This window comes from Saccopteryx leptura, chromosome 12, assembly GCF_036850995.1.
Source record: "Saccopteryx leptura isolate mSacLep1 chromosome 12, mSacLep1_pri_phased_curated, whole genome shotgun sequence".
In the NCBI taxonomy this organism is placed as follows: Eukaryota; Metazoa; Chordata; class Mammalia; order Chiroptera; family Emballonuridae; genus Saccopteryx; species Saccopteryx leptura.
The window spans coordinates 10,859,125-10,881,560 of NC_089514.1; the positions used below are offsets into that span (position 1 = coordinate 10,859,125).

General features: G+C 60.3%; 1 protein-coding gene across 4 annotated transcripts in view; it reads right to left on the reverse strand.

Moving 5' to 3' along the window:
* Positions 1-16,908, reverse strand: part of ADCYAP1R1 (ADCYAP receptor type I) — a 61,303-nt gene extending 44,395 nt beyond the window's left edge. For 2 of the 4 annotated variants that reach the window (XM_066353834.1, XM_066353833.1), the window contains exons 1-3: positions 16,498-16,907; positions 5,637-5,769; positions 4,096-4,201 (exon numbers count right to left, since the gene is read on the reverse strand). In XM_066353834.1, coding sequence (XP_066209931.1) covers positions 4,096-4,201; positions 5,637-5,702 — 172 coding nt within the window. In that variant the 5' untranslated portion in view covers positions 5,703-5,769; positions 16,498-16,907. Of the gene's footprint in view, positions 1-4,095; positions 4,202-5,636; positions 5,770-16,497 lie in introns of all 4 variants that reach the window. The other 2 variants (XM_066353832.1, XM_066353831.1) reach the window with 2 other exon arrangements.
* Positions 16,909-22,436: the final 5,528 nt, after the last annotated feature.

Here is a 22,436-nt window from a genome sequence, read left to right on the forward strand (position 1 = left end):
GGTTTAAATGAGCCACACCATGCCCCCACGTGTGTGTGCGAAGATTTAGATGCTGGTTCCATAGCCGGCGGTCCCAGGTCCTGCCCACTGCACTCACGGCTCCCACTCTACCCTCAGCTGGGTCGGTCGTCCCCCACCAGACCTTTCTCTCCTGCCTTCCCACGCCTCTCCATCTGCCCTCTGAAACCCAGATCTGGTCCCCAACCCTTCCTCAGCTCCTCCAGAAAGTCTTTCCAGAATGTTCCAAACTGCACTTGCCGCCCAGAGTATATCATCTTCCGAGGCAGTGCGTCCCAGTGGCTGAGGGCACAGACTATCGGAGTACAGGTTCTACCTCTGCCTCTTACCAGACTGTCTCCAAGCTGGGTACATGACCTCCTGTGCCCCAGTTTCCTCGTCTATAAAGCAGGGGTAGTAATAGAGCCTGCCCCCTAGGTGCCTGCAAAGGGAGGTGAGCACTAGAGCAGCGCCGACACACGGTAAAGCTGTAATGTAAGTACTGGCTCTGAACAGGATCCATCCATTCCACCTCCTCATTTTAATAGCAGAGGTTCTGAGGCCCAGAGCAGGAAAGGGCCATGGAGGTGGTGGTCCAGCTAGACCCACCGTCTCCTCTTCTTTTCCTCCAGACGGTGGCCTTTTGTCCTGCTTACTTAGGCCTCAGCTCTGTCCCATAGAGCCTCATCCTATGATTCAAAGCAGGGGGATTAGGAAGAGGTGGGGGAAGCTCTCTTCAGGTAGGCCATGGGAGGGGCTGTTTCCTCTCTCCTCTGGGCGCCCCGGGTTAGAGGAGAGCTGCTCCCTTGCCTCCAGGAGACCCCTTCACACCCAGCCCTTGTCCATGCCCAGCCTGAATTCCCCTCCCTCCTTGAAGCCCTCCCTGATCCCACCACCTAGACTCACAGCCCCGTAGGAAACTCCTTCTGGAGTCCCTCCCCCGGGTCTTGCCCTCACTCCACCCGGGCTGAACACCTAAAGACTCCAGCCCATCACGTAATTGGCTCCTGCTTTCTCTTTGGAATAGAAGATCAGATCCACCTGTTGTGGCCAAGTGACGATGTTTGCGGAGCATCCAGACACCTGAAGGTTCCAGCTCATCACACGAGTTAAGACAGTGAGGGGATGGGTGAGTGAGGGAGGGAAATGAGTTCCTCCCACAGGCTTGGGGTCGCTCACCCAAGTCCAGGTTCGAGGGGTGACCTGTGGTCGGCCTTGACTCACAGGCCTCTGAGGCAGAGCTCGAGGAGGGCCAGGTGGGGTCCTAGGAGACACTGGGGGGGATGCCAGCCTGGTGCAAGTCACCCACTGCTGTCCCCACCTACCTCCAGCACGAGTGGAGAGGGACCAGGACATGCAGACGCCGGCTGCTGGGGCCCTCAGCCAGCCCCTTCCGCTCTCTGGCCCACCCCCACCCACCCACCCACTCCCTCCCTCCCTCCCTCCCTCCCTCCCTCCAATAAAGAGTCCGGAAACAGGAAGTGACTCCCGCCCCTCCCCACCCCCCACCCCCCACCCCACCCCCCGCTGCTGCAGGTCCCCGGCATGGGCTGTTCTCCCCAATCACCCATCCCTCAGTCTCACCGCCTGTCAGGTGCCTACTCGTCCCTGGGCCCTGGCTCGGGGTTTCTCAGCTCAGCCTCTCCTCAGAACTGCCTTGGGAACCTTCAATGTCCGCGGTGACCAGGAGGGACGAGGTTCTGCTGTAACTCAGGCTCGGGCTGCGGCTGCAGCGCACTTTTCTGAACGCACCCCGGTGACTTGGACGTGCGGCCAGGTTTGAGCACAAGGATGGGATTTAAATACCATCTTCCCCATGAATCCTTTCTTTCTCTCCTGAGCACACGGAGGGGGGGATCTCCTCCCCAGCACTGGCCTGCCCCGTCCTGGGAGGGCGTCCACCTTAGCGCATCTCACTCCCGTGTCTTCCGGACCACCCCTGTGGGCGACCCTCCCATCCTCTCCCAGCCCAGGGCTCCACACACTGTGCGGTGCCCCACCTGCCGCCTCTACCCTTCCCTCCTGCAGGCTTCTAGCTGCCCGACCGCAATGCCCCCGACACCCAGGCTGCAGGAACCCCAATGCCCCCGACACCCAGGCTGCAGGAACCCCAATGCCCCCGACACCCAGGCTGCAGGACCCCAATGCCCCCGACACCCAGGCTGCAGGAACCCAATGCCCCCAGGACCCCAATGCACCCGACACCCAGGCTGCAGGACCCCAATGCCCCCAGGACCCCAATGCCCTGACACCCAGGCTGCGGGACCCCAATGCCCCCGACACCCAGGCTGCAGGAACCCAATGCCCCCAGGACCCCAATGCACCCGACACCCAGGCTGCAGGACCCCAATGCCCCCAGGACCCCAATGCCCCGACACCCAGGCTGCGGGACCCCAATGCCCCCGACGCCCAGGCTGCGGGACCCCAATGCCCCCGACGCCCAGGCTGCGGGACCCCAATGCCCCCGACACCCAGGCTGCGGGACCCCAATGCCCCCGACACCCAGGCTGCGGGACCCCAATGCCCCCGACACCCAGGCTGCGGGACCCCAATGCCCCCGACGCCCAGGCTGCGGGACCCCAATGCCCCCGACACCCAGGCTGCAGGAACCGTGGCCCCGGGCTGGGCGGCGGCACACCTGCATTCCAGGTCTGCCTCCGGGCCCCGCCTTCCCATCCCGGAGCCTTCGACCAGATCTTATTTTGGTCTCCTACAACCCTGCACCTAGTTGGAGACCCTGCCTCAGTTTCCCAGGCTGGCAGGACCTAGAATCCCCTTGCAGCCTTGGTTATGGCTGAGCCAGAGCTCGGCTGGAGGGCCAGGCCAGGCCAGGCCAGCACGGCTGGGAGCGGCTCCGTTACCAGCTAATGTTCACTGCCTGGCTGGGGAGCTCGGCCTGGGGGGACCGTTACACATAACTGGGCTGCAGATTAATCAAGTATTTAAACAGATGGTGCTCAGAAGAGCTCCCTGTAAACGGGGAGGATCCGGAGGGAGAACTGAATCCTTCTAGCCTGGGCAGAGAGCCCCGCCCTCCAGCGACTGAAGAGTCTGTGAGGCCTCCCAGGATGTCCCCTCCCCCAAGTCCCCAGCTTTCCCACGCTGACCCTCTCCCTGGCCCCGCTGGGAGTCAGGCAGGCAGGGAGGCTCTTTCCCGTCAGCCTCGGCATCCCATCTGCACAGTGAGGGAGTCAGGAGAAGGGGGTTACACGGGACCCCCTGTTCTCAGCCAGACAACCATGCCACGGCCTTGGGACATTTGAAAATGCTGCAAGGCATTTTGGGTTGCCACTGGGATCAGGGGAGTCATGGCATCTATTTAATGGGGAGAAGGGAGGCAGCTAAAGTCCTGCAGTGCATGGCCCTTCCAGCAGAGGGGGCAGGGCCCCTCCCCAGGCTAACTGTGGTCCCGGGAAGTACTGCTCAGACAGGTGGAGGACTGGGCTTCCTGCTGTCGGCCCCTCCTTCTCTGGCTTCTGATGGAGTGAGCAGAGGAGGTGGGAAAGGGCCCCATGTCTCCTGCCTCAGGGTGGCCACATGTTCTCCGGCTTGGGCACCAGCAACCGCTGTGTCCCTGCTGCTTCCAGGCCCAGGCTGCCTGCTAACGAGTTCTCTGACAGCCAGGGTCCTGCCCAGCCCAGACCCCAGCTCTGTGCTAATCCCCCTGGGATCAGAGGTGGCCACATCCAGCCACCCAGAACAGCCCTTCCCACGGTGAGGCACCCAGGGCAGGCCGTCCCCCAAGGAGGGCGAACGTAGTGTCACTGCCCAGAACAGGTTCAGGACTCCATCACCCAGAGAGCTTTCTGCAGGACCCAGGACCCATCGCCTCCACCTTGCTTTACAAGGCGGCTGGAGGCTGGAGTCGCCGTTCTCGGGGCCAGCCCGGCTGTGCCGGGGACCCGCGCCCTCCCGGCGGGAGTCGCAGTTCTGGGGGCCAGCCCGGCTGTGCCGGGGACCCGCGCCCTCCCGGCGGGAGTCGCAGTTCTGGGGGCCAGCCCGGCTGTGCCGGGGACCGCGCCCTCCCGGCGGGAGTCCCCGTTCTCGGGGCCAGCCCGGCTGTGCCGCGGACCCGTGCCCTCCTGGCGCCCGCCTCACCTGCGGAGGAGTCATTCAAGCCCATCAGCTCGTTCACCCTCTGGATCTTCTCCAGACACAGGGCTTGCTCCTGCTTGAAGATGCAGTTGGAGTGCATGGCAGAGGTCTGCAGGGGACACAGGGATGGGTGGTGGGAGGGAGCAGGGAGGCTCCCCTGTGAGCACCCTTCCCTAAGCCCTGGGGGCTGTGGGGGGAGGGGACAGAAGCAGGAAGAGGATAGTGACACAGAGACTTCAGGGCCAACAGAGGTCCTGACACCCACTCTGTCGCAGGTCCCATGAGGGCCCTTCTTTGCCAACTCAGTGTGTGGCCTTGGGTGGATCCCACCCTGGCCCTGGGTCTCAGTTTTTAAGTCTTATAAAAAGAGTAGCAGATACATATATAGATAGCACTTTACCACATGCGTGCTTCATTCTGTCATAAACTAGGAGGGTATGTATGAATGTGTGTGTGTGTGTGTGTGTGTGTGTGTGTATCTCCAGAGTACTACAAAGTAGATGCTCTTTCTACCACGCCTCATTTTACAGAGGTAAACACAGAGATATTAAGTAACTTGCTCAAAGTCACCCAGCTTTAGCACACTGTACAACCAAGATTGGAACATAGGCAGTCTGGTCTCAGAGACCAGGAGGCAGCTATTGCACTTTAGGGGAAGAAGCAGAGGCTGGGCAGGAGGAGGGGCTGAGAGCACTCCTCCCCCCTCCCCTGCGGGCTCAGGACAGGGCCACTGGCCAAGGAGTGGCAGCAGCATTCAGCGGGCCAATGAACCACTCTCACTTACTCTTGCCCCCTTTTACAAAAGAGGAAACTGAGGCTCAAAGAAGTCAGGACATGCCTGCCCGAAGCCCCTCAGCTGGTTAGCAGCAGAAGCTGGGGTCGAGCACGGGACCAAGGCACTTCAGAGCCCACGCATTGCTCTCATGACCGCTGTGTCCCAATGGTGTCACTAACTCAAAATTTGGAATGGTTCCGTAAGGGAGTGTCGGGGAGCGCAGAGGCAGGCACAAGGCGTCTGAGCCGCCGCGGGCAGTGTTCAATCCGGCCCTGACTGTTCACAGAGGTGCAGATGGCTCCGGGGAGAGGGGCGGGCCTGTCTGTGGTCACACAGGAGGGCAGGGCAGAGGCAGGACATGGATCCGGGACTCTCAGGACAGCTGTATCCACTGCGGGTCTGAACTCCCTGTTCGGGGCAGGGGCCAAGGCGGGGAGCCCCCCACCGCCCCTGTGCTGGGGGAGGCACGAGCCTAGAGCAGGCTTCTGAGCTCTGAAGCCTGCACAGTTGAGCAGGATAACGTTCTGCAAGATTGCCACATGTGTCTCCATCATCACAGATTTGTAAACTGGGTGACAATTTCCGATCAAGTCAGTTGAGGGTCCTGAGGATGGGACACCCTTTCTAATTCACACAGAGGTGCCGGGTAGTCCGGTGGGAATGCTGCCAGCTGAGGGCATCATGCCCAGGACACAGGCTCTCTCGGGGGAGGGCTCAGGTGAGCCTGGGGCTCCAGCTGGCCATGGAGGGGACGGTCCTGGGTCCTTACCAGGGGCAGCAGCAGGAGAGCAGCCAGGACGGCCTGCACGGTGCTGGCGGCCATGACGCTTCTCATCCCGGAAGAGGCTGCGGTCGGCCCGCTGGCCTCCCACTCCGAGCAGCCGCTGAACAGCCGCGGGCGTCTAGGGGTGGAGAGAGGAAAAGGCATGAATCCTGGCGAGCAGGGGCAGAGATAGCCTGCCCTTCCCCCGGCCTCCTCCCCACCTGTGGCAAAACCCGCAGCCTCTGCAAACACCCACTGAGCACCTGCCCAGTGCTAGGACCGGGGGACACGCGGGGAGCACAGTGGCTCGGGCCCCCACTGCACTGCTGGGGTGGTCCGGATGGCGTTCTCCTCTGCGGCAGACGACTGCCTCCCCAAATCTCCCTCGACAACAACAGTTTATCTGTCACACGTGTGCCCACCAGGGAGGGCATTTCCCTGTCCCTGTGGCTCTCAGGAGAGGCCATCTGAAGAAGTCCCCACTTACGGAATGGGGGTGGCAGTGACATCTGCCACTTGTCCATGAGGCGTCCCATGCTGCCCTCTTCTGCTCCTGCACCCTTCCCAGCCACCGGACCCCACTGGGCTTTGACAGGGCAGCAAGGATGGAAGCTGAGGGGCGGGGAGCAACACTCGGAAGGGAACCAGATGACTGGGGGAGCTTTTCAAGCCGCCACCACTGCCCCACCCCGGCCCCAGACTACAACAAAAAAGACCCGCGCTCCTAACGTGCTCACTCACAGGCGGCCGCTTGGCTCCGGCTGCTGAGCCTGGGCCCCTCACAGACAGAGCCCCCTTCACCCACCTCAGCCCACTGGGCCCCTGGGCAGCCTTCACCTCCACGACCTGCAGAGCTGCCGATGGCCGAGTGGGGGCCCCAGAGCTGCCGATGGCCGAGAGGGGGCCCCAGAGCTGCCGATGGCCGAGAGGGGGCCTCAGAGCTGCCGATGGCCGAGAGGGGGCCCCAGAGCTGCCGATGGCCGAGAGGGGGCCCCAGAGCTGCCGATGGCCGAGAGGGGGCCCCAGAGCTGCCGATGGCCGAGAGGGGGCCCCAGAGCTGCCGATGGCCGAGTGGGGGCCTCAGAGCTGCCGATGGCCGAGAGGGGGCCCCAGAGCTGCCGATGGCCGAGTGGGGGCCCCAGAGCTGCCGATGGCCGAGAGGGGGCCCCAGAGCTGCCGATGGCCGAGAGGGGGCCCCAGAGCTGCCGATGGCCGAGTGGGGGCCTCAGAGCTGCCGATGGCCGAGAGGGGGCCCCAGAGCTGCCGATGGCCGAGTGGGGGCCCCAGAGCTGCCGATGGCCGAGAGGGGGCCCCAGAGCTGCCGATGGCCGAGAGGGGGCCCCAGAGCTGCCGATGGCCGAGAGGGGGCCCCAGAGCTGCCGATGGCCGAGAGGGGGCCCCAGAGCTGCCGATGGCCGAGAGGGGGCCCCAGAGCTGCCGATGGCCGAGTGGGGGCCCCAGAGCTGCCGATGGCCGAGAGGGGGCCCCAGAGCTGCCGATGGCCGAGAGGGGGCCCCAGAGCTGCCGATGGCCGAGTGGGGGCCCCAGAGCTGCCGATGGCCGAGAGGGGGCCCCAGAGCTGCCGATGGCCGAGTGGGGGCCCCAGAGCTGCCGATGGCCGAGAGGGGGCCCCAGAGCTGCCGATGGCCGAGAGGGGGCCCCAGAGCTGCCGATGGCCGAGTGGGGGCCTCAGAGCTGCCGATGGCCGAGAGGGGGCCCCAGAGCTGCCGATGGCCGAGTGGGGGCCCCAGAGCTGCCGATGGCCGAGAGGGGGCCCCAGAGCTGCCGATGGCCGAGAGGGGGCCCCAGAGCTGCCGATGGCCGAGAGGGGGCCCCAGAGCTGCCGATGGCCGAGAGGGGGCCTCAGAGCTGCAGGAGCCCCGAGGTCCTCAAGGATGGAGGTCACGGGTGGGGACACCAGGGTGTGGGAGCCAAGCCCAGAGGCGGTGGGAGCCCCAGCACATGCCCAGGGGGTGGGTCTGGTCTGCTAGAACCGCCCACTAGCATGTGTCCCCACAGATCCGGTGATCCCGCGCCTGGAGGTCGACCCTGGGGAAGTATGTGCACCCCGGATCCCGCGCCTGGAGGTCGACCCTGGGGAAGTATGTGCACCCGTACAAAAGGAGGCGGAGGCGAGGATGCTCCCTGCAGAGTCATTTAAAAGAGCAGTAACAGCACACACTGGGCAACAAGGCGTCCAGCAGGGAGGTGCTGCTCCTAGGCCCCGGCATGGCCGTACAATGACATACTACACAATGATTTAACAATTACTTTTATCGCTATTAAATCATTTACAGGACTAGGCCCATGTCAGGGTCACCACTAACCCACAGGTGCCTGATTTGGGAGGCATGGCTGCCTCCTGACCACTAGTCTGGACTCCGGTGCTCTCGAGGGCCAGCAGGTGACAACAGCAAGGAAGCTGTTTGTGTACTGAGGATGGATGGCTGGTTTCTGATTCACTCTCTTTCTCGCTCTCTCTGTCACTCTCTCTCTCTCTGTCACTCTCTCTCTCTCTCTGTCACTCTCTCTCTCTCTCTCTCACACACACACACACACACACAAATACACAGGTCCACAGAGAAGATCATAAAGACCTATCATAGACAAAGAGAGACATTTATTCCCCGGGGCACCAGCTTGAACGCACCAATACAAACAGCCATGTGTGGAATACACAAAGGAGGAGATTCCTTTAGGGGCTGACAGACAACTACACACACACACACACACACACACACTCCTTCCCAGCAGTGCAGAAGTACACTCACAGAACAAAGATGTATGCAGACGAATCACACCGCAAGTTAGGTATTCAGGTGTGTTTAACAGACTCTTGACCTATGTAATAATACACACACTTAGACACACTTGTTATGCAAAGGCACTCGGCTATATACAGAGACAAGGAGGCCTATCTGGATTCAGATGCAGGCGCAGGGGCACAGACATACACATACACACACACACACCTGTGCATGTGCACACACACGTGCTCACCCCTCAGTCCCACCGCTCTGGACTGAAGACACGCCGGAGCGGACGCCCCAGCCCAACCACCCCAGCTCCCCGCTCGGTCAGCGGGCTGCTTAGGCAATGACAGGAGCCAGGGGCCAGGTGTGGCCCCAGCCTGGAGACACAGGATGGACGGGTTAGACTTAGGCCTGTGCATTCTCCCTATTGTCCTCTCTCTTTTTTGTTCAGATGTAATTGCTATTGAGCGTTATATTACATAGTTTCAAGTGTGTAACACAATGATTCAATATTTTGCAAAATATATTGCGAAACGACTGCCACAATAAGAAGTCTGGTGAACACCGGTCACCATAGTTACAAATTTCCTTCTCTTGTGAGGCGGACTTTTAAGATCTCTTCTCTGAGCCCACTGTTGCCTCGTTGTTTACCCTCCCCCACTACCATCTACCCCCTGCCCAACTGGACACAGACACACCGGCGAGACAAACCCTGGAAGCCCCCAAGCCTGGACCGTCCCACGCCCCCACCTCAGCTGGGGACCTCAGGGGTCACCTCCTCAGCTTCCAGGCACCTTGCTGCACAGCGCTCAGAGTATGCGATATTAGGCCACCTGCCCCAAACTTGGTACTCCCCTGGGCCACCCGAACGGCTCTTCTGCCCTTAGGTGCAACCCCGGGGTCTGCCACCCAGCTCTGTCAGCTGCCCCTGCCCCTTGTCCTGGCCTGGCCTGGCCGACCCCCTCCGCTGCCTCCTTCAGGCTGCCAATGACCTTGCAGGACAGGGCCTGGCTCCTGCAGCCTGGGGTGGACTCTCCCTTCCTTCAAGATGCATACAGGACCCTTCACAATGCATACAGGACCCTTCCGGGTGCACACAGGACCCTTCCGGGTGCACGCAGGACCCTTCCGGGTGCACGCAGGACCCTTCCGGATGCACGCAGGACCCTTCCGGATGCACGCAGGACCCTTCCGGATGCACACAGGACCCTTCTGGATGCACACAGGACGGATGCACACAGGACCCTTCCGGGTGCACACAGGACCCTTCCGGGTGCACGCAGGACCCTTCCGGATGCACGCAGGACCCTTCCGGGTGCACGCAGGACCCTTCCGGATGCACGCAGGACCCTTCCGGGTGCACGCAGGACCCTTCCGGGTGCACGCAGGACCCTTCCGGATGCATACAGGACCCTTCCGGGTGCACACAGGACCCTTCTGGATGCACACAGGACGGATGCACACAGGACCCTTCCGGGTGCACACAGAACCCTTCCGGGTGCACGCAGGACCCTTCCGGGTGCACGCAGGACCCTTCCGGGTGCACGCAGGACCCTTCTGGATGCACACAGGACCCTTCCGGGTGCACACAGGACCCTTCCGGATGCACACAGGACCCTTCTGGCCGAGCCACACAAGTGGCTCAGGATGACCTCGTCACTGATCTTCCCAGGGTCTCTCTCTTGGGTCCAGGCTTTGCTGGGGCAACTTTGCAACTCATCTGAGGGCAATAAACTCTATCTTCTGGCATTTACTGTGGTGGACTTAGGGACCATTTGGCTAGAGTTTTTAGCCTTAGGGTCTCAAGCAAGCTGCTTAGCTCTTCAGTGCCTCCATCTGCTTATCTGTAAAGTGAGAGTAATAGTAACACCTATCTCATAGATATGACTGTGAGGCATGCACAGATTTATGTAAGTAAAACAGCGGAGTATGGAGTATAGCCTGGCTCCCGGTACGGGAGTGCGCATGCTGACTATTATTGTCATTGGGCCGCTTGCATTCAGGCTTTTGCATTGTGTCACATTCAAAATGGGAACAGCAGGCCAGCTGCACCTTTCTCTACTAATGACTAACATTTATTAAACACTCAGTATGTGTCAGGCACGCTTCCAAGCAATAAATATGCATTAACTCATTTCACTTGCCCAAACCTATGAAGTAGTGACTACTGTTATCCTCATTCTATAGCCGATGTGACTGAGGTACAGAGAGGCTAAGCAGTTTCCTTGGGTCACACAGCAAATATGCGGTAGCGTTGGGAAGTGAAACCCAAGCCACCCGGCTCCGAAACTGGTGCGTTCCATTCCTATGTTCCCGCCAGCCTCTGCTACTGCCGAACGGAAGGTGAGCCCAGAACCCACTGGTCCCCCTCAGCGGTCCCTCTGACACTCTTGGGGACTCGGTCAGGCCCTCTGCTACCCTCTGCCCATACTTCTCTATCTAAAGAACCATCCAGGGGGAGATTTAACCATAAACATAGCATTTCACACCTGAGATGGACATTAAAGGCCACTTCCCTGGGGTACTGAGTTACCTTTGGGGACAGAGACAAGAGAAGGGAAGACACTTCCCAAGGTCACACCGAGGACAGTCGTGGACCGCTGCATGGCAGGAATGAGGCGTGACAGATCCCTGGGCCAGAGTGGAGTCCGCTGCCCCTTCCAGGCTCAGGAAGGCCCGCCCTCCACGGGCCCCCCCAGCCCCACGGCAGACCGGACAGGAGGGGCCGAGAGCAGCGAGTCCTCCACGAGCGCTGTGCAGGCATGCAGGAAGACGTGTCATCCGTCAGCACACCGGAGCCTGCGTGACTCACTGGGCTCCCGCCTTCCCACATGGAGTGGGAGAGGACTCGGAGACCCTCTACCATCCTCCCACTGCCCGACACCCTGCAGGACCCTGCCTGCAGCATCCAGCTCCCTGGATGGGGTGCTCACCCCTCTCCAGCGGCTGGTCCAGGCCCCCGAGGGGCGAAGCCTGACATCTTCCCCGTCTCTCCAGGTCCTGCTTTGCCTCATGGAAGCCCCACAGCGGGAGGGCAGCACCCCCCCCCTTTTTGTGGGGACACACAGCCCTGGGGGCCTCTCCTGCCCTCATGGGACTGGGGCCCTCTGGGCCAGCTCCTGCTGGACTCCTCTGGCTGCCTGGCATCCCTCCCCAGCACCGGGCAGTGTCAAGCCCGGGCGCCAGGCAGAAGAGGACCCAGGAGAGGTGGGTCACTGGCCTCTCTTGCTCTCCCCACGTTCTCTTGATTAATAGAACCTAAGCACACCCCTCCCCCCAAGCCCTCCTCTCCCTCTCAGTGCAGCGAGCCAAGGGGCGAAGCTGAAAGATGAAACACTGCCCCCACCCTCTCAAAGGGGAAGGAAGAGGGGCACCCCCCGGAACCCCTTCCTCCTGCGAAGGGCAGAGCTGAGAAAGGGCAGAGCCCAGCACCGGGGAGAGGCGTGTCCTGACAATCGCAGAATCCATCATAAATGCCATGCTCCTCTTCGGTGCTCACACCTTCCACTTTCAGAGCATGGCCACCGGGGTCCCGTGCCCAGCAGGTGACAGAAGCCAGGTGCCCAGAAGGGACTCCAGCAACGATCTCACCCAAGCTCTGCATCCAACACGTGGGGAACCCGGGCTCAGGGCAGGAAGGGCAGGGCGCAGCACACATGTGGCGTTTCCCCTTTTCACTGCCAAGGGCTTGGGTCCCAGGAACCCAGGAGACTTTCCCAAGGCCCTGCTGCAAAGCCCTGTCACACTGGGTGGTCCAGGCTCATCTCCTGTCCTGGAGGGGGTCTGGGCGGTCCCTGCCAGGGAGAGCCCCCCCTGGACCATGCAAGAGGGAGGAGAGGAGGGAGAGGAGGAAGCAGAAGATAAATGGAAAAAAAGGGGGAAAGAGCAAGGCAAGAAAGACATAATGGAAGGCTAGGGGAAGTGTGGAGGAGGGGGAGGGGGAGAGGCAGCGGAACCAGGGGCAGGCACCTGTCCACCGGTGTTTACAGAGCCCCTCTCGGCACAGGGTGTGGCTTAGGGACAGGTGACCCCTCTGAACCAGCAGCCTCCGCTCAGAGGCCCCGCTCTGATGCCCTCAGCACTTGGCACAGAAAGGGCAGGTGGTGGGGGCCCAGAAAACTCTGAGGAGTGCCTGGTGGATGTGTTTGGGAAGGCGACCTGTGGGCGTGGAGGGGCACAGAGAGGTATCAGGGGGTGGGGTGGACAAGAGGGCAGACGGCCGTGGACACCCCGGGGACACTGCAGCCTTGTTCCATGGAGCAGGAAGAGTTCTAAGCAGGGGAGTCAAGTGACCAGCTTCCCAGTTAGGGGATATTGCTCAGAAGGCTGGGGAGCTCAATGGGAGGGAAAGCGCAGGCAGAAGCCACACAGGGGATTTTTTCTGGATTCAGGGGAATAATGGGGCCTGGGTGGGGAAGGGCCGCTGGAACGGAAAAAGAGATGGAGCCCAGAGACACATGGAGATGGGAGAGGACAGTCTCTGGCCCAGCCCCCAGGAAAATGCAGGGAGGAAATGGCAGGTGGGGACAGAAGGAATAGGAAGACACCAGGGGCAGGCCCTGGCTCACCACACAGCCTGAAGTCAGAAGCTGGGAAGTTCAGAGATGTCTACAGAGTAGCTTTATATCTTCACCCTCGCCAACCCCCTGCTGTGCCCATTCGCCAGGGGGGAAAGGTAAGAACAGTTAAAGCAATGCTTGGAGCTGAAATGAGAGCATTCAGGTATTTCTCAAAGTCAACCTGACCTCCTACCACTGCCTCCAGGAAACCCACCTTGACTGCACCTGCCTCTACTGACCTCACCCTCCTCTGCAAACCACCCGTGCCTCACTCCTGCTGGGGCCGTTTCACGTCTCATCCTGCCCATTGTGAAGTTTCAAGTCTCATCTGGAAACAAGGGACCTGTCCAGATTTCCCTGTGGTCTCCCTCCTGGTGGAGGTGGGCACAGACCTGGGCACAGAGGGTGATGGAAAAAGAGGCTCCAGTGAACTCCAGGGATGTGACGTTTTGTTTTCAGTCACGACTGTGGTCTCCAGGTGTGGTGTCCTTAGAGTGGGACACTTATCACACAGACATATCAGAGGCCTGTCTGGGGTGGGGTGCTCAGGCCAGGCGGGGAGCCTCAGCTGGCACTGGCCCACCGAACAGAAGGGCCCTCTGAGCTCCACACAGAGAGGGCAGCTCCCGCTCTCAGCACGCAGCCCCTCCGTGCTCCTACCTCCTAAGCCACCTCTCACCTTACAGCCCAGGTCTTGGCAAACCCCTGAGGCGAATCAGATCCAGCCTGCCACCTATTTTTGGACAGGCGGTGTGAGCCAAGAATGGTTTTTACATTTTTAAATGGTCAGGAAAAAAAATGTAAAGACTCCTTTTTCATGACACACGAAAACTGTATGCAATCCAAATCTCCGTGTCCATAAATAAAGCTTATCAGGACACAGCGATGCCGATTTGTTTCCACACTGTCTGTGTGGCTCCTTTTACGCTCCAGCAGCAGAGTGGAGTGGCTGCCACAGCGAACGGCCAGCCGGCCGAACACACTGACAACCTGGCCCTTTGCAGAAACGTCGCCATCCCTCGTCCTCATCTCATGCAACACAGGCACTTCCTGCATTCAGTTCAGCGTGCACATGGACTGGCACTGAGGAGGGCTCTCGTGACTTCCTTGGGCAAACGCCCGGGTCCCAGGTACCCCTGGATCTGTGCGAGGCGTGTGTCCCGGTGCCCGTCTGTCTTTCCGCTCTCGCATGGTTCGCCCCAGCTCTCTGCCCGGCACCATGGGAAGCCTACATGCCTCCCCGGCTATGTGTCACTCCTTTGTGTGTCACTGTGGGGGTGGCTGTCACCATGTGCCTCTGACGGCATCCGGGGCTCGTCACAAACACGGCCGAGGAGTTGCCTGCATGTTGGCCGGCAGCTGGACCACTAGGCCCAGCAGCTCAGACCCTGTTCAGCGGTGACCAAACCTCTTCTAGTCCCTACCTGAGTAGAAACGCCCCCAGGTGGCCCCTGTTTGGGGCATCACTCATGTTCACATACCTCCCTGACAAGAAACCCACTGTCACCCAGGTGTGTGTAGTAGGCTTTGTGCTGGTACTGAGCGGAGCAGAGCTGGGCCTTGGCTCTGCCCTCTGGCAGATAGCACGAGGTGTCTGTCCTCTACCTAATCGGGGCCAGCCGCTGGTCAGTGACATCTTCCTCCCAGGGAGGCCAGACACCTGGGAGACCTGAGCCATGTGCCCGGGAGGAAGGCCTTATCTCCTGTCTTTCCAGCCTCCTGGTTGCATAAGCTGATGGTAAACACCACTGTTGTGGGTTTGTTTATCCAGCACAAACTGAGAGGGTAGCCCACAGTAGGAACGTGGCAGAGAGGGTGGAAGCAGGAGAAAAACACAGCCTCTGAAGCTTTCGCCAATGAACCAACCCCCTGCCAGCCTTGAGCCTGATTAATCCTTGGGATACAGAGAAAGGTCCTTCCAGAGATTCCCCACAGATGCCTGCCCTCACTGTGAACAGGGGCAGACAGACTCCCGGGTCCTGTCCCCGACACAGAACCAGGATGAGCTGCCCACTGGCGGAGGAAGGTGTGGGCCGCCTGCCTGCTCACCCCACACACACACTTGTTGATGGATTGGTTGGAAGATCTGGCCCAGGGCCTGCCCAGTGTCTTCTGTCTCTAATTTATACATTCAAATTTCGGCTTGTGTCCAGACTGGCGCCTCTGGCTCTACCCAAGGTCACCGGGAAGCAGGGGCTGGATTTACTTTGTAATTGTGGGCCCAACCCCACCTGCGCCGGGCACCAAACTCAGATTAGGGCCTCTTGGTGAAACCTGGGTGCTGCTGCTTCCCCCCACACGGTTCAAACAGGGTTTCGTCCCCTTCGGAAGCCCACGGCCACCCAAATGCCTCTAGTCTGACCTTCAGGACGCTTACCTGTATCTGCCCAAGTAGCCCCCCACAGACTCTGAAGCCCTGTCCATCCCAAGCCCCCCCTCCCCCCCGACACACACACACATAGACACACTGGGCTGCTCACAGGAAAAGCCAAATGCCTGTCTCCTTTTTCTGAGTTTTTTTTCAAGGGGATGGCTTTGCAGACATTGTGAGGCTGGAGGAGGTAGAGAAAGGGGAACCGACGCACTTGCATACATGTGGGCTGGAGCCCCAGCGCTAGCAGGGGTCTACCACACTACCCCAGCATCTTCCAAAGGGGGTCTGAGCTCCTTCCAGGGGTGAGGCTCCAATCCCCAACTCCACCTGAAATACAATCAGCTTCTGGCTGGGCTCCCTTCTGAGTGTCTAGCTCCATCCATTGGCACCCTGGCTCCTTTGATGCCCCAACCCAACGATGTACCGCCAGGATGTGCCCCCCTCCTTCTGCAGCTGCCGCAGGAACCTGCGCCTTTAAGGCAGCCGGCAGGGGTCTCGGAGGCAGGTGTATTTCTCCCACAGGCCCCCGGGGGGCGTTTCCTCGCGGGACCACCAAAACCATCCAGACCCCAGCCCCTCCACGCTGCGGGGAAACCGAGAGACGACGCTCGTTGGAATAATCCCGAATGTGTCACCGTGGGGGGCATTCTATGCTGGCCCCGACCCCACTTCCTACCGACCACATCACTTGCTCACCCTTCAAACCTCCTGAGGCACCCGGGGACCCTCCAGCGTCACCTGCCCAATTCGCGTAGGCGCGTCCGAGTGCCCTGGGAGTAGAGGGACAAGTCCGTGTGGGTCGCTCTGGGTCTCTGGCCGCAGTGCATTCCCAGCTTCTGGTCCTGCCTTCGGGCACCGGAAGGGGCGCGAGGTAGCTAGGCCGACCCCACCCCCTAAGGACTTTAGGGATCGGTCGCCTCCAGCACGAACCAGCAGACATTTGGGGGGAGGGGGTGTCAGACAGTCGCGCAGGAAGGGAGCAGCGACGCGAGGGGGCTTCATTTCGTATTCAGGAGGTTGGCCCTGCGCTGCCCTGGGCCGCTCTCCGTTGGTGGAGGACACGGTTTGCAGGGATTATCGAGCTGCAGGAGGAGGTCCGCAGTCCCCGAGGGGCGAAGATTGTGGAGCCCGGGGAGGGCGGACGAGGCGTGGAGGGACAGGGGCAGCGGGGTGGCCCTTACCTTCTCCCCGCGGGGCCTCGCCGCGGGGCCGCGGGCTGCGGGTCAGCCCAGGGCGGACTCCTCCGGGAAGACGCGCAGCGGCGAGTCGGCGCCCCGCGCCGCCGCCGGGCGATGGAGAGCTTGTGCGCCGAGGAGCGCGCGCCGACCCCGGGTCTCCGCGGCCGTGTGTCCGCCGGCGGCCCGCGGCCGCGAGTGCCTGCCCGGCGGCGTGTGCGTGTGCGTGTGCGCACGCGGGGACCGCGCTCGCCTGAAGCCGCCGCTGTCAGTCACCGCCCGGGGCCCGAGCGCGGCGCCCCGCGCTGCCCTCGCCCTCCCCGCGCCCCGCGCCGGTCCAGCGTGTCTGCCCTGCGGGAGCCGCGCCGCCTCCGCGGTGAAACCAGGCTCCGGGCGGGAGGGAGGCAACCGACCCCCCCCCTCTCCCCGCACCCTCTCCCCCGCGCACTTCGCAGGCTGGGGCTGGGGTGCAAGCCAATGGGCGCCCGGGGGAGGGGTTAGGCCGGGGCGGCGGAGGCTGGGGTGGGGGGGCCGGACCCCGCCTGCCGCTTTCGCCTGCTTAAAAGCTTACACCAGCAAGAGCTGCGGGGCGGACAGCGACAGCGAGAGGAGGATGCGGGGGCGACCACTCCCCCCTTTGTCGCTGGGCTTCCGGGCTCAGAGTCAGGCCTTCCCCTGGGCTCACCGCCCTCCTTTCCACCTTCCCCAAGACGCCCAGAGCGAGAAAGCCCTGTTCTTTCTCCCTCCCACATCCTCACGATTCCGTGTCTGTCGGCTTGTTCCTCCTCCTCCGCGAAGCCTTCCTTAGCCAGCAAGTCCTAGGAAGGACCTAGACTCTCCTTGGGCCTATGCCCCCACAACCCCGCCTGAAACGATCAGCTAGCTTGGGGCGTCTGCCTGGATGTCTTCAAATGTATTCTACTGGGGAATGAATGCCTCAATGTTCCGAAAAGGGGTGGGGGCGCACAGGGAGCCTCCAGCAGCTTAGAATGATAGCGCTGCGGAGTCCGGAGTCCCACCGCTTGGGCTGCCTCCCCGAGGCCAGGGCTAGCTATGCAAGCTTGGGCTGGTCACTTTCTCTCTCTGAGCCGCAGCCTCTTCGTGGTCTTGACATCCCCCATAGTGGGTTTTCACTGGTTTTATTTATTCACTGAGGAGTCAATTACCATTGCTACTGTTTTTGTGATCCTACTGAACTTCTTCTTGGTACAGATGGGTAAACTGAGGCTTAAATAAAAAGAACTAAATAAATAGGTCAAGGTTATGTAGCCAGTTGGTGGTGGAGCCAATTCATAACTGAGAGCCCACTCCCCAGGCAAAGTATTTACCCTCTGCCCCCAAGAACCTGCCATCTCTGCTCTCAGTTTCTGGTCACTGCCCAAGTGTCAGCACCCCAAGAGCCCCTGCCACAGCCCCATTTATCTTCCTACCAGCAGGCTCTGTCCTTCCCCATGCACACTGTTATTGTCCAGCCTCCCTGTGAGCCCCAGTCGTGGGTGTGGCCACCTTGTTGAGGAAGCCTCAAGAAAGAGGAAGGATGAGAGACTGGAGTCTTTCCTTGGGGATTCCAGTCCAGCCCAGAAGAAGACTGGAAAATGGAGCAGGAGTCTACATGGAAACTTAAAGGAAGTATCTGATGTCACAGAAAAATGCGAGGAGTTCCCCAGGTCCACACGGCAAGCCAATGGTTTCTTTTTACTGCGTAGTGAACTCTGGCCTTGCTGGTATACTACACTGTTGGTCACCATGACTCACATTGTTTTCAGTCCAGGAAAGCTTCCCGGAGGAGGAGAATATCACTCCTCTGTATCAAAAAAGAGTGAAACCCTTCTGGAGAGAAGAGGGCCAAGTGTCATGCTGGAGTCAGACACAGACAGATAGACAGGACTTCCCTCTGGACCTGGCTTGTTGCGCTAACCCCGGGGCCCGGGGCCTGCTCCCTTCATTTGGGCAACCCTGGCTGGTGAAGAGCAGATGAGAGGTTGAGTGTGAAGGTGCTGTGTAAACTGTGAAGTGGCTGTTAAGGAAAGGAAAGCGCCAGAGTCAGAAGGGAAACATGGAGTGAGGATCACGGGGGGCCCGGGAGCGTGAGGAAGCATGGAGATCAGAATCATCTACCGCAGGCCAGTTCACCCTGGGAATGTCCATGGCCAGAACCCCCCAGAGCGGGGTCTGAGGTCCCACTGGCTCTGAGGTTTCCATTTAGTGCCGGGTTATTCCCCTCTCCATACTCGAGTTCTCCAGGTCCCACCCGCACTCTATTCTACAACCCCAGATATATTATATGTCACGGTGTGGCAGTGAGCAGGCTGGCGTGGGCACACCTCTCTCTGCCCGGGCAGTAGCCCACCACGGGAGGGGTCTAGCCATGCTCTGCTCACAGCCTTTCCCTTCTTTCCCTTCCCCTCTTCTCTTTTGCTCAGGCCCCGGCCGAAGGTGGGATGCTAGCTGACCATAGCTAGGGGCCAGTTAAGTCTCCAGGTACCACTGTGCAATTTGTGCCCCACACAAAGGGACTTGGCCAAGAGGCGAGCGGGGTTAGAAATCCACCTTCTGCTCTGCCCACTACCTACCAACCCAGGTACATAGAGTCCACCAAAAAGGGGCTGTTTTTTCTAGTCAGTCCTGGGGGAGGCACCCTTCTACTCTCCCCAAGGTGCTAGATGGGCCAACAGTCCTTACAGATAGATCTCATCAGAACCCCACCTAGTAGCATCGGCCCGGCCTGGGAGAAGACAGAAATAAACATCAAAACTGGGACCCAGGTGTTTGTCTTGTCACCTGCTCTGTCAACAAACTGCCTAAGCCCAGAGGGGCCCCAGGACTAGCTCAAGGACATACAGGTCACTTCCTTACCAGACTGGGGACCGAAGCCCATGTCCTGGTGCCCACCTTCACATTGCTCTGTCTGGTGGGCTGTCCCCATCAGGCCACAGGCCCAGGCTGGGCTTTCTTGTCCTGGACTGGTTTTTTCTGCCTATCCAGGATGATGGCTGTGGTCCTTCCAAACAACCTTGGTTCTCCTTGAGCAGGAGGCCCCGAAGCCAATTCTGTTTCCCAGACTGGTCCTCCCCAAGGACAGGACCAGAGCCTCCCTCTTCTTCTAAGCCCATTCCCCTGCCTGCCTGGCTGCAGGAAGACTAAAGGCTGAGGGGCCAGCCCTGGACATGGTCTTCTCCCAGAAGACCTCTTGCATGGCCTTCTCTCCCCACTAGGGAGGGAGGCTGGGGGGGTCTCCTCAACAGCTTTTTCCTTCCCCAAGGTGCTCACTGCCTCAGCTCTCTCCCACTGCCAGCCAGCCAGGCGGGCAGCAGCTAAAAAATATGGGTTTTAATTCAATTTTCTGAGACGTGGCTGAGGGAGATAGATGCCAGGCCGCCTTACCCAGCATCCATCTCTCCTGAACAGCTCCCTGGAAGATCCAGCCCTACCCACCACCCCACTCAGCCCCTACCCTGCTCAGGCAAGGAGAACAGGACCTTCCAGGACACCGAGGGGTTTCTATTGTAAATAGCCAGCATTTGCTGAATGCTCACCTTGTCTTGGGTCAGAGCTTCTCAACCCTGCTGGGGCTCTAGCATCCCTAGGGAGCTTTAAAAATATACCCATGCCTGTGCATCTCCGCCCAAGATCATTAGACAATTGGTCTGTGGTAAGGTCTGAGAACAAGTATGCTTTTAAAGCTCCCCAGGGGGTAGCAATCTGCAGCCAAAGTTCAGAACCACCCCCGGAGGCCCTTTGCTAAATGCTTTGCACCTGAGCATCCCAGCGTGGCTCCCGTGGCTCCCTCGGGTTTCCAGAACCTGGGGTGCTGAGAGACGGTCCCTCAGGCCCTGGGCCGCTGTGGGCGGCCTATTCCATCCTCCCCGGGAGCTATATAAGTGGTCATTTCTACGTGCTCCAGGACATGAAAAGGGTGGGGAGTAACTGCCTTACCTGCCTTAGTCCATTTCATTCACATCTGGGGTGGGCGGGGGGTGGGGTTACGGGCCTCGAATGCCAGACTGTGGAGTATGGTTTCCTTCCATGGAGAAGCAAAATGCTGGTCCTGGGTTACTTCCCACTCGAGCCAGTGGGAGCCACAGGCCTACACTGAGCAGCTCGGAGACAAGTTTTATTCCTAAGGCCCTCCGGCCACTTCCTGCCTCAGTCCGGCAGGGAGGCCCGGAGGAGCCGCAGTGCCTTTGCATGGGCCCTCTCTCTGGAAGGCCTGCAAGCACAAGAGGGCAGATCAGGGAGGCTCTGGAACACTGAGCCCCTGAGGATGTGCAAGCCCATTGTCCCCTAAAAGTTCCCTCTCCCCAGATCCACAAGCGCAGGGGCATTCTAGGGGGCAGAGTCGGGGCTGCCCCGGCCAGCACCCCTTCCAGAAGCAGACACTGCAGGCCAGGATGCCCTGACCCTGTGCCCGGTCAACCTGGAGGCAGCATCCTCACCAGAGCAACCACTGCCGTCTAGAGCCTTATCCTTTACTCCACGGACACGGACCCGAAATCCCGGGGATCCGCTGATGTTACCACAGTGCCTCGACCTGTGGTTTTCAGGCCGTGTTCTAGGCGCCCGAGCACCCCCTGCAGCGGCCTCCCACAGATCTGATGTGCAGGAGAGTACTGGAGAGGGAGACCCGTCTTCAGAACTGCCCAGGAGCTCCTCAGAGCTGAGGAGTCCCAAGTCCCTCTGTCCCGCCCCCCACAGGGGGTGACTGTAGGGAAGGGTGAGTGAGGGAGGACCATGCAGAGAAGGGGAGGTGGGATCAGGGGGCCAGGAATTTCCCACCCTAAATTCTCAGTGCTGAAGTTAGCAGCCCATCCCACCGAGGAAGCCTCCTCAGAGAACAGAAACGAGTGGCTCAAAGTGAGCAGGCTGACCGGCCGAGCTGGGGCCGCACACCTGGTGTCTGGACGTCCAGTCCTGCGCTCTCTCTCCGCCCTGAACCGTGAGAACTCTCAGAGGGAAAGACGCACTGCCAGGGAGCTGGAGAGAGCGGGTGTTTGGGGAGTAGGGTGGCAGAGGAAGGAACACCCTGGAGCTTTGAGGAGAAGGAAGAGAGATGTGAGAAGAGCCAAACGCCCTCAGTCTCCTCACCCACGTGCGTCAATATGCGCACGTACACACTCTGCCGTCCGGTACGTACGCCCAGTGGCACACACAAGGGTGCCATCCAGAGCTCTGCAGTATAAAAGCACATCTTCTCTCTCAAGACAGAGGTCTTTCCTCTCCTGCAGAATCGCGTGCAGGCAGCGAAGCTTCGTCCCTGTCAGGCACTTCTCATCAGACAGTGACACGTCCCATCCCATTCACCTTGCCTAGTCCCCTCCCCAGGGACTCAGCTGTTTACCCAGGGGGAGCCGGATACCCAGCAGGGGACCCTGCTCGAAGGAGAATGCATTATTTCCATTCTCTTCTCCAACTCTTCTCCGTCCACGAGCTTTCTTGTCTTCTCTATCCGACTCCCCGCCTTCAGCGTGCTCTGGGCTGGGTGCTCAATGTTCTGCGGAAAGGACCGCTCCTGGCCATCCTACAAATGGGCCACGTTGCGTGCAGGCCAGAGCCACGTGCCACGTGCCCTGCCCTGTGATTGTTAGGGGGTTGATCACCGCCCTCCCCCTGGCCCCAGCTCGTGCCCGCACCGCTCCGCCTGTTCTCTCGTCACTCTCGCAGGTCTCACGGTCAAGGCCAGGTCCCACTTGCTGGTGATCCAGTTTCCTGACTTGGCTGAAAATAACACTGCACCCGGCTCTAGGTTCTGGCTTTAAGGCAGGGCCACAGCCAGCACAGAGGTGTGGAAATGACAGATAATTCGTGTGGGCGGAGCAGCCAGCATGAGGCGACAGCCGTTCCCAGCAGAGCAGCTCTGGATAATGGGGGGGCCTGTGACAGGCTGAGCCCTGACTCAGAGTCGTGCAAATGAGGCTGATAATTATATTAGGAGTAGGGCAAATACA